General features: G+C 51.0%; 1 protein-coding gene across 5 annotated transcripts in view; it reads left to right on the top strand.

Moving 5' to 3' along the window:
• SPEG (striated muscle enriched protein kinase) overlaps nt 1–11,315 on the top strand; it is an 81,105-nt gene that overhangs the window by 31,759 nt on the left and 38,031 nt on the right. For 4 of the 5 annotated variants that reach the window (XM_027873802.1, XM_027873806.1, XM_027873803.1 and 1 more), the window contains 3 exons: nt 2,837–3,012; nt 3,427–3,515; nt 6,941–7,116. In XM_027873802.1, the coding sequence (XP_027729603.1) occupies nt 2,837–3,012; nt 3,427–3,515; nt 6,941–7,116 (441 nt within the window). Of the gene's footprint in view, nt 1–2,836; nt 3,013–3,426; nt 3,516–6,940; nt 7,117–8,803; nt 8,887–11,315 lie in introns of those variants that run through there. The other variant, XM_027873805.1, reaches the window with a different exon arrangement.

The raw sequence follows: 11,315 nt of genomic DNA, 5'->3' as shown, positions 1-11,315 counted from the left end.
CCTCCAACTCCCTAGCCAGTGTATCACGCTGCTGTTACTGTCCTTGGCTTCTCTTCTTCCTACATCACTGCCGTTATAGCTGGAAAAATCCAGGGCCCATTCAGTACATGTAACTCTGGAGGATCATTCAGATGGGGAGTTCTACCCTCTCTCCATTTATACCTACCCCTGGTTGACATGCGAACAAGGTACAAGGAACGAGTCCTTCTGACTGCTGCTAACTCCAGCCCCTGGCTGGGATGGGTTGGATGGAGCAGGCTGCCAACAGGTGCATCTGGCAGAGGGCCGAGAGGGAGCCGGCTACAGGCCCAGCAAAGCTGGGGATGGCTCTTGGGCTGGCCAAATGGGCCATGGTCTGGTGAAGGGAGTAAGAGCACTAGTCCTTGGACCTCCAAGTTCCACTACCCGTTTTGTGTATAATACGGTGCTAAGGGAGATGCGAAGTTTAGTTAAGATAGAGATAACTATAAAACCCAATGTTGTCTCCCTTGTGACTCCTGCCTTTCCTTCTAGGGTGGAGTATAACAAGGCCTAGGGGTCTAGCACCATGATCTAATCCAGTCCTGTATACTAGATAAACCAAGGGGCTTTAGGGGAAGATTAGGTGTATATAAAGACTTGGTTCGAGCTTCTTGTCTTGTAGGTTTTGTAAATTCTTCTCTGAATTTTGGAGGTGGGTAGGACAGGATGATGGGTTTTTGAAGGGAAAGAGTGTGGGGTTCTAGGACGTAGAATCATAGGCCTGAGAGCTGAAAGGGACTTTGGGGTGGACCAGTCTAGTCTTGTCCAGTCCACTTATTTTACAGATGAGGAAACTGAGACCCAGGGCTTAAATGGCTTGTCTCAGCTTCCATAAGTTGTAAGTGGCAAGACTGAATTTTGAAGGTAGGCCGTTGGATTCTAAAACTATTGGTCTTTCTATCATCTTCTAACAGCGTAAGATGGCTTGACGTATACAATATGGCCTGGGCTAGAGGAGTGTTTGGCGTTTGCTGTGAGTGTTTGTGGTGTGCCCTAACCTTTGGGCAGTAGGGCGGTGCCAGATTTAGACATGCACCTAAAGAGATGGGTGCTAGACGTGGAGAGTGTGGTGGGAGGAAGGCCCCACCCCAAGACCTTTCTTCCTGGGGAGCCAAGGCCACTCTACCTCAAGGGGAGGTGCCGGTATGTGTCAGGGTCCCGAGACCACAAGGAGAGAAAGAGCAGACGCAGCTGCTGGGGAATGAGAGGGGTGGCTAAATCCGGCAGTCCCTCCCATCCCCTCCCCCTTTCTCCTCTCTCCAGGGCTCTGGCTGCATATGGTTTCAGCAGGCAGCACCGCTGCTGCCGTCACCTTCCCTAGCCAGCTGCCTTCTTGCAGCCCAGACGCTGCCCTGGCCCCCCCTCCCCCTCCCCCCACAGAGCTGGCTCTCTGTACAGAATCTCAGTGGGGCCCAGGCTAGGCTAGGCTAGGCTGGGTTGGGCTCTCTCCTCCCAGGGGAGCAGGGACAGGGGTGGGCAGCTCGCCTCCTTGCAGACCACTCTGGACCAGGCACGAGGGGGCAAAAGCTGAGGCTAGAGGCAGCAGAGCACAGGCAGGAATCTATGTGCTCCCTGGGTGAGTTGGGGTGCAGCAGGGCCCGGTGACTAGAAGGCAGGGCCAGGAGGGACTTGGGGGGGGTGGGGAGGGAGGTAAGGAGGAGGGGCTAGAGGGAGCTGGTAGCGACTGATTCCTGTCTCTATTTGGCAGTCGGAGCAGAGCCAAGCAGGGCCAGCCCAGGCCCTAGGCCAGCCACTGGGGAGGGCCTCTGGGCTTGGGTCCCCTATAGGGACAACCCCTCCTTGGGAGGGCTTTCGTTTTCCCCCACCTTTCTGAGGCTGACCTCCGTCCCTCCATCCACTAACTTGGAAGATTACTTCCTAGCCCCCTCCCTGCTTTGGGGTCTGTTTCCCTAGCAGGTGTCTCTAGGCTAGAAAGCTGAGTGGGGGGAGGAGCATAGGCTCACAGTAGCCTCAGCGTGGCATTCTGAATTGGGAGGGGGACGTCTAGAGTGGACAGACCTCTCAGTAGGTCTGCAACCCTGTTCTTTCCTTTAGCAGTCCCATCCAAAGAGGGTCTTAAGGGAGGGAGGAGCAGGAGAAATGAAAGAGGCCCTTTCTCTGAAAGAGAAAGAGCCTCTGATTCTAGTGTTTATTACCCCTCTGGGCCCCTGGAGACCAGTCTTCTGAGCCTGGGATCTGACATTTTGGCCCCTCTCTGCCTTCCTCTAGTGTCCGGCCTCTAGCTCTCTATCTAGCCCCTTCACTGAGAAGCCTGTTTAGTCAGTGGCCAGGCTTTTCAGTTTCCTCTGAGCTCCTGACCCTCCCAGTGTGGAGAGTCCTTGGTCTTCTAAATCTCTTACTCCATCTCTTCCTAATAGTGATCTCCTGGGTTCCTAAGCTTTGTCATAGCATTGGAGATAGAAAGAACCCCAGAGACCATCTATTCCAACTCTTCTCATTTGAAATATGAGGAAGCTGAGGGCCAGAGAGCTGAAGTTTTTGCCCTAGATCAGAGTGACTCTGGGCACTTGGCTTATTAGTTGTAAGGTGTGTGTGTGTGTGTGTGTGTGTGTGTGTGTGTGTGTGTGTGTGCGCGCGTGCGTGCGTGTGTCTACTCCTTCAGGATGGGTGGTCCTGGGTTTTGTGATTCTGAACCCAGGGCAGCTAAGATTCCCTTGTCCCCAGACCCAGGGACTGATCTCTTCTTATAGATTCTTTTGCGTTTTCTCCCTTCTCTCTTCCCTCCCCTGCCCTCCCCTCTCCATGCATCCAACCCTCCTCCCTTCTTTCCCCCTCCCCTCTCCATCTTTTCCAGGAGGGGCCACATCCCCTTTCAGCAGCCCCATCACATCAGATGAAGAGTATCTGAGCCCTCCTGAGGAGTTCCCAGAACCAGAAGAGGCCTGGCACAGAACTTCTGCCATGAAGCTCAGCCCCAGCCAGACTCAAAGCACCCCAGATACCAGCTCCAGGGCTCCCCCCATCTTCAAGGTTAGATCTCCGAGAATGAGTGTGGTCCAGTTCAGCTGGGAGCTTTCCCCAGGGAACGCCTGTGGGGCCCCTAGCTCCTATGCCCTGTGCCCATCCTGTCACCCCGAGTTCTTGGTGTAGCCCCAGAGACAAGGGGCTCCCTGCTTCCCCTGTGCCTCTGCCACCTCCCTGGATCTCTGTCCATAAGGATTTGTTCCTTCCCTGATGTTTATTCTCAGCCAGAGAATACAGTTGTCCTTACTCAGATCCTGATACTCTCTCTGCTTCACTCCCCTCCCTCCACACCACAGTCCTTGACTTCTCCTGGGTATAGAACAGTGGCCCATTCCATACCTCACCTCCTCACCCTTCTGCTCCAGAAGCCATTGCCTTGGTCATCCTTACTTCGTATCACCTCAAGTCTCCCCCTTTTAGGTTTCACTCATGGACCAGTCAGTAAGGGAGGGCCAGGATGTGACCATGAGCATCCGAGTGCAGGGGGAGCCCAAACCTGTTGTCTCCTGGTAAGTACCCGAGGCCCTGGTTTTCTATTAACTCTTCTATTAACTCTTTTAACCCTTATTAGAGATCACAAGGTCATACTGGACATGTTAAAGATGGCCGGGGGTGGACCCTTCTGTAACTAGCCATGAGCCTGCTACCTTCCCCATAATCTATTGTCCAACCCTCCCGCATCATCCTCAGAATTGGGATAATAAATCACAGACCCTACAAAAGGGGGGAGGTCAGAATAAGAAATTCCTGACTTCTAGAATTCCAAGAAATTCTGATCTCCAAAAGGCCTCTGGCTTCCAGGCCTGAATATAGCCCTTCCCTAGGAGAAAAATGTGGATGATGTAAGGAGTAGCATTATATCTTATATTTATCCACGTCTTACCTAAATTAGTATTGTTGTGCATACAGCAGGTGTTTAATAAACATTCATGGAAATGTTTCTGCTTCCTCTATGACCCATTTGGTAGAGGGGTGGTTAGCTGCCCAGTTTCATGTAGAAGTTGACTATGTCCAAATCACTGCTCCAGCCAACTCCTCCCACCCCCAACCCCTCTTGCTGGCCTTACTACCACCACCACCACTCCCACTACTGCTATCACCATAAACACCAATAGTGTGATAGGGCTCTTCTCCAGTTGTGGAGAAAAAAATCCCCCACTTCCTCTCTTCATTTGGCAGTATTTCTCAGGACCCCTTTCTGAATTTTTGCTTCCTCAGTGGCAGGTATCCATCTTCCCAGAATAGGGATTCTTGACTTGTCCATGAACTTGTTTTTTATAAAAAAAATACTGGGGCAGCTAGGTGCTGCAGTGGATAGAGCTCCAGCCCTGGAGTTAGGAGGACCTGAGTTCAAATCCAGCCTCAGATACTTAGTAGCTGTGTGACGTGGGCAAGTCACTTCCTCCAAAAAAATTACTTTCATAGCTATTTCAATATAATTAATTTCCTTTGTAATCCTATGCATTTTATTTTGTGCAGTTAAGAACATTATTCTGAGAAGGGGTCCTCCATTGCTCCACCAGACTGCCAGAGGGGTCTAGGACACATCAAAGGTGCCCTAGAGCCCATCAGTCATACCGCCTTAAAGCTAAAAGGGACAGTAACAGCTATCCTGTCCAACCTCCTTATTTTACAGATGAGGAAACTGAGGCCTAAAAAGGTTAAATGACTTGCCCATGGTTATACAGCTAGTAAGTGTCAGAGTGATTGGATTGGAAATCATGTCCTCTTGACTCCAAATCCAGTATTTTCATGCTGCTTCTACTCTAGCCCCCTCATTTTATTAGTGATAAAATTGAGTCTAGAAGGCCAGTGATTTCACCAAGTTCTCAAAGGTAGTAACTGACAGACGTGGGATTTGAACCCTGATCCTGTGACTTGCAATCAGTTGCTTTTTCAAAGGAGGTGATTTGCCTAGCACATAGTAGGTGTTTAACAAATGCTTGTTCCCTTCTCTTCCCCTTTACCCATAATGCTTCCTCTGATCCACCACTATTTGGCAAATAATGCTGTTTGCTCTGTACTGTGCTAGACACTGTGAGGGGATACAAAATAAGGGGATGACTAAGAAAAATCCATTTTAATATTTGAAAGTTCCAGAAGGTCATTCCCAGGGAAGAGGTGGGTGGGGAAGAGGTGGGGAGAGAAGAGGGTCCTCTGTCCACTGAGGCAAATTGTGTTTTATATTTCTCTATGTCTTACCTAGACTTTGTATCACCCTGCTCATTGTTCTGTGCATACAGTAGGTGCTTAATAAATGTTTGTAGAAATATTTCTGTTTTCTCTGTGGCCCATTTCCAGCTTTTCCTGCAGTCAGATGGTGATTTTGTGAATTGCTGTGGCCAAATAAATTTATCACACGATGGTGGCGAATTTCCCTGAACGTGGCTAACCCAGTCCTAGGATGCTAGATTTATCTAAAGTCATCACTGGTGCCATCTTGGAAACCTTTTCAGTGAGGTGCAACTCTCCTTTCCACAATGAAACAGTAGGGTCATGCTTCAGCAAAGGGCATGAAACTACTGCCTGGCATTAAGAGTTTATGCTGCAGCTACCAAATCCATTTTCTCTCCACCTCCCCCACCGTTATCTCATTTGATTCTCCCAATAACCCTGTGATTTCAGTAGAGTCGATATTAGTATCCTGATGTTAAAGATAAGGAGACAGGCTCCGAAAAGTTAAATGATTTGCCTAAAGTCACACAGCTGCTAAATGGCAAAGTTGGAGCGTGAGCCCAATTTATTTTTTCAAATTCAATTTTATTTTATTTTCAGGTCCCCATTCTCTCCCTACTACTTCCCACCCCCTCCCAACACTGAGAAAACAAGAAAGAAAAAACCATTACAAACATGTATAGTCAAGCAGAACAAATCCCCACATTGACCATGCTGATAGAGATAGATAGATAATAAAAGTGTATATACATAAATATAGATACATAGATGTAATATATAAATACATATGCATAGAGGTATATATATATGTAGCATATGTGTATATGTACACATGGGTATATATAAACATAATACATATCTATACCTATATGTATATACTATACATATGTATATATACACACAGGTCTATATGTATAAATATAATACATATATTATGTACATGTAGCTCCATGTATATATCTACATACATATAGGTGTGTATGTGAAGTATGCTCTATAGACATATACACATGTGTATATGCACAACACATGCATGTGTGCCCATATACATATATGTGAGTATATATGTCTTTATATGTCTGTCTACCTTTTTGCATTTTGAGTCCCTCACCTCTCTATCCAGAGGTAAGTGAGGAGCATGCTTTATCATGAGTCTTCTGGAATTGTGGTTGGGCGCCCAAGTCTCTTGAAATCCGATCCAGAATATTTCCATGATATCATGCTGACTCTGAGAGAAATATAAGACTTACTCTTCCCTCCAGAAGCTTATAATCTTTTTAGGGAAGTGAGGCAGATACTCTTGGAAACAGGACAATTAAATGCCACGAGTTCCTGGTGATCAGTGTAAGAGGTGTCCAGAGGAAGAAGTCAGTGTGGGTTGGAGACCTCCTGGGTCTTATCATGTAGGAGTTGGAATGGTATCATTGTGGGTGTGTGTGCGTGTGTGTGTGTGTGTGTGCGTGTGTGTGTGTGTGCGCGCACACACCTGCCTTGGGCCCCCACCTGCCATAGGGTTCTGCACATTCGTAGACCCAGGATCTATCAACAAGTGTTTAAGTGCTTTCAATGCACCAAGGACTGTTCTAGTCACTGAGGCTACAAAGACAAGAATGAAACCCTCAAGGATTTCGTGAATGTTTGTGAGTGCATGGCATGGGGGTGATAGTGTACTTAGCTCTTCAGGTTGAGGGCGCCCTGAGGGAAAGGAGGAGGTTGGGAATCCAAAGCCCGCGGCTGAGGGCCTTGTCCCCACTGGCAGGCTTCGGAATCACCAGCCTGTACGCCCGGACCAAAGACGCTTTGCTGAGGAGGCAGAAGGTGGCTTGTGTCGGCTTCGTATCCTGGCAGCGGAACGTGGAGATGCTGGCTTCTATACCTGCAAGGCAGTGAATGAATATGGCACCCGGCAGTGTGAGGCCAGACTGGAGGTCAGAGGTAAACCTCCTGCATGCCTCTTCTCTTCATGGTTCCAATGGCTCTTACCCCAGGCCCACTAGGCCCCTAAGAAGTGGAAGGAGGACTGGTACCCAGGGAACACCTTCTACTTAGAGTATCTCATTATCTTGGAGAATGCCAGATCTGGGGATCACCACAGACATCGCTTGGTTCCAACCTTTCGTTGGCGGTGGCAACAGGTGAATGATTTGGCCGAGGTTACCTAGTGAATTAGAAACAGAGCGTAGACTAGAAGGCAGATCTTTTGACTCTCGGTCCATGCTATTTCTACCATATTGTGTCTCAGTCAAGACCTCAGATTCTGCCCCCTACCCCCTGCTCTGTGCTGGCCTGCTCCCTGAGTTTCTTCCCTGGTACCCTTCCTTCTGTCTCCTACAACCTCATGCCCCTTCTGTTCTTCTTTCTCCTCCTCTCCCTGCACCCAGATTTCCCAACCTTCCTTTCTGCTCCATTCCCACAACCCCCTTTTCCTTTCTCTTCCCTTCCACCTCTCCCATCCCACCCCCATTTTTCCCTCCTGATTGTAGTGTTTTGCAGAAATTGTCATTGTGGGGGGTTGGTGACTGGACCCGTTCGGAGTGACTCTTGGGTGAAAGTATCTCAGGGTCACAGGAGTCTGTCTGTCTGCTGTTCCTGACCCAGAGGCTCTGGGACCTAGGGATGGCAGAGAAGAGGGAAATTCAGGTCTTAGTGTTTAGTGCCTGGGCAGGGTCAGTGGAAGGGGCTTGAGTCACGTGGGTGTGTTCATGGCCTGTCTTGGGGCATAGATGATAGGACATGGGATATAAGGACTGTTGATGGGTAGCAAGCTGGCCAAAGTTGTGGGTCTGCCCCACACTCAGTCTGATGCTTGAGTCTTTACTCCTAAGTGGGAGATGGCACATTGTTCCTTCTCTTGCCTTCCTCTCTTTCTCCCCTCCGTCCCCCTTAGTATCTGATTGAGTGACCTAAGGACCACACCTCCTCTTGGCTTATCTGAGTCTTGGCCCTCTTGTTTCCCTGGCTGCCTTCCGTCACCTGGGATGCCCGTGATAGGCTTGGTATAGCTAGAGTGGTGTTTTCCATGGGGAAAGGAATTTCCAGTAAAATATACTGCCTTCCTACCCCCTGGCCTCCTCTGCCCGGCCTCCACCATCTTTCTTTGTTTTTTCTGCCCTGTGTTTTCCCCCATGCACTAATGGCCACCTCTTCCTGAGTGAGCCAGACCTGGAGCCCCATTCCCAGAGTCACCCTGGCTGCTGCCCCTATCTCTGCCATGCTTTTCTGTATTAACCTGTGTTGAGCGCTTTTCTCCTCCAGACATTTTCTTTCTTGGCCTCTAGCACTCATAGGCAGTGGTTGGGGCTCTCTTGGCCATTGAGTGCCTGCCTTTCTCCTGACTTGGTGAGGGAGAGGCTGCTTTTCAGGCCACTGCCTTCCCCTAGCCCATCCCCTGGGAGGCCTGCATCAGGGACTTGAAGGCAAGATGCCCTCTTACGGGAAAGCCACGAAAGCTGCTTAGAAGCAGCTTCTTGGAGTTCTTCCTGTCCAGTCAAGTCCCCCAGCCACCCACCTGCAGGTGTGTGGGTGTGTGCGTGTGTGCGTGCATGTGTGTATGTGCGTGTGTGCGCGTGCGTGTGCCAGACTAACCTGCCGCTTGCTGACTGCGGTTTTTGTCTGTACACAGGCGAGTGAGCTCAGGGGGCCGCCTGCCCTCCCTCCCGCTGCCCTTCGTGCCACACGCCTCTGGCTCAGGCACCACTTGGACCTCGCTGTGTCTCACTGCCTCCTGCCCACAGACCCAACCGGCGAGCCGGCCCGGACCCCTGGCCTCCCGGCCTCCCCACCCCGTGTGGTGCCCCGGGTCTGCCCGTGGGCTCAGCGGAGCTCCCCCCTTCCCTCCCCAAGTGGACGTATGGACGGGCGGGCACCGAAGCCCCCAGTTGGACCGTGTGTAGGGTGGGGAGGTGGGGCTGAGTTGGGGCATTGAAACTCCCCTCCCCCTGTTGTGGGAGCACCAAGCGCATGGGTTGCTGCTGTTGCTGCTGCTGCTGCTGTTGCCGCGGCTTTGGAACACCGTCTATCTGTCCAGGGCTCATTGTCTATCTGTTGGTCTCTCTCTCAGTTGTACCATTGGGGTGGGGTGACTCAGAGAACATCCATTCTGGGCAGAGTGGGGTAGGGAGGGGTTCTGATTAGGGTAGGCTGGGGGATCCCTGCTGGTTGGCATCAAGGACCATTCTAGGAAGAAGCACAGTTAGGGGTGGAGGGGGCATGTGGAGGTATATCGGGGACCAAAGTCTCTGCTAATATTCCTCTCCTCCCCCCCACTTCAGGGTCTGGAGGGAGGGTGGGGATGATGACCATTCCAGAAGTGGTTTTCCAATGGCACAAACATTTTTCATTTCCCCAAGTGACCAAAAGCCAAATACCTCTCTGGCTCCTGGGACCCTAGGGTAGGTGAGGCAGGGCACAGGGCGAGGATGAGGATGGAGGGACAGGGCACCTGATGGCTATGGCCAAGCAGGCTTAGGCCCCTCTAGTCTGCAGGCTGGATGGGGGGGTCATTTGGTCCATTTTGTAGCTGCCCTTGTCTCTGCCCAGCAAGGACAAGCTCTGCCTCAGTATTGGGGGCGAGAGGGGATGGTGTCACCAGGCATGTGATGTGGGAGGGGACGCGGAGCACTTGGTAATGCCTGGTCTTAAACTCTAATAAAGTCTGGTTTGTACCCAGCTGGTGTGGTTGTTTGTTGTGCCGCCGCCCCCCCAATCCCAACCCCCTTCTCAATCTGGCATTGCCCTCCTCCCTCCTTCCTCCCCTTCCTCCTTTCCCCTCTCTTATGTTTCCTTCACTGAGGCCCAGCCTAGGTCAGCCCCCAAGTAGGACCACTGCCTTTCCTGGAGCCTTTCTGCCCTACTCTGCTGGCACCAGGCCCTGTGGCTTCCTCCTGCCTGGGTTCTGGTCCCACTTTCCCTTTCTTTAGGGACCAAATTGCATCTCTCTCTCTTTCTCTCTGTTACTCGTCTGTCTGTCTGTCTGTGTCTCTCTCTACACCCCCCTCCCACTCTGTGTGTCTTTCTGCTCTTTGTGTATCCCCCTACCTCCTCTCTCCTGCCTCTGCTCCCCCAGTGCACCCTGAAAGTCGGTCCCTGGCGGTGGTGGCCCCCCTGCAGGACGTGAACGTGGGGGCCGGGGAGATGGCGCTCTTTGAGTGCCTGGTCACGGGCCCTGCAGACGTGGAGGTAGACTGGCTGTGTCGGGGCCGGCTGCTGCAGCCTGCCCTACTCAGGTGTAAGATGCACTTTGATGGGAGGAAGTCCAAGCTGCTGCTCACATCTGTGCACGAAGATGACAGTGGCGTCTATACCTGCAAACTTAGTACAGCCAAAGGTATGCTTCCTCCCCTCCTCCAGGGTGGGATGTGAGACAGCATGGGGGACATAGTGTAAGGGACAAGGGATGCAGTGATGTTTCTGAGGGGGGAGCCAGAGAAAGACTGACCCTGGGCATCAGGAGCCCTGGACCCCAGAGCTTCCTAGGAAATTAGGATTTTCTTGGAATCAGGCTCTCCAGGGCCTGTGTCCCCATCTCCTTTGTGAGTGTTGGGAGTTGGCATCAATATGCCACTGGGGTTGGGAGGGGAGGAGAGGGAGGGCTAGTTAAGGACAATGGAGATGGTTGCTTGGTATGGGGATGGAGATGAGAGTGGCTAGACAGAGGTGATTCAGGGAGAAACAACCATCATATTTGAGATCTGGGTGGTACTGGGGTAAGGCTCAGTGCAGAGGGGTTGGGGAGCAGGGAGTGCCAGCTCCAAGTTCCCCTCTTAGGAACTGTTGGGACTATTGGTTCGTGTCTCAGAACAGGCCACCCTGGTTGGGGCAGGTGGGTGAGATAGGATGGCAAGCTCTTCCATCCATACGGACACTCATATCAGGGGCCAATTCAGTGCTTCCAAATTCCTTCCTAGCAGATCTTACCTGATCCTATTCTTTCCTATGCCTCCTGTCAAGGTGCAGCCTTCATCCACGAGAATATAAGCTCTTTCATAGAAGGGACTGTTCTATATTCTGTCTGTGGATCAATTAAATCCAACAAACATTTATCTAATTAATTGAATTAATAAGTGCTCTGTATGAGGCATTGTGCTAGCACTGGGGACACGGGAGTGAAGCCATCCTTGTCCTCAGGGCACTTC

This window comes from Vombatus ursinus, unplaced genomic scaffold (genome assembly GCF_900497805.2).
Source record: "Vombatus ursinus unplaced genomic scaffold, bare-nosed wombat genome assembly UNPS02014802.1, whole genome shotgun sequence".
NCBI lineage: Eukaryota > Metazoa > Chordata > Mammalia > Diprotodontia > Vombatidae > Vombatus > Vombatus ursinus.
The sequence above is the reverse complement of the archived record's forward strand: the minus strand, read 5'-3'. Positions and strand labels throughout refer to the sequence as shown.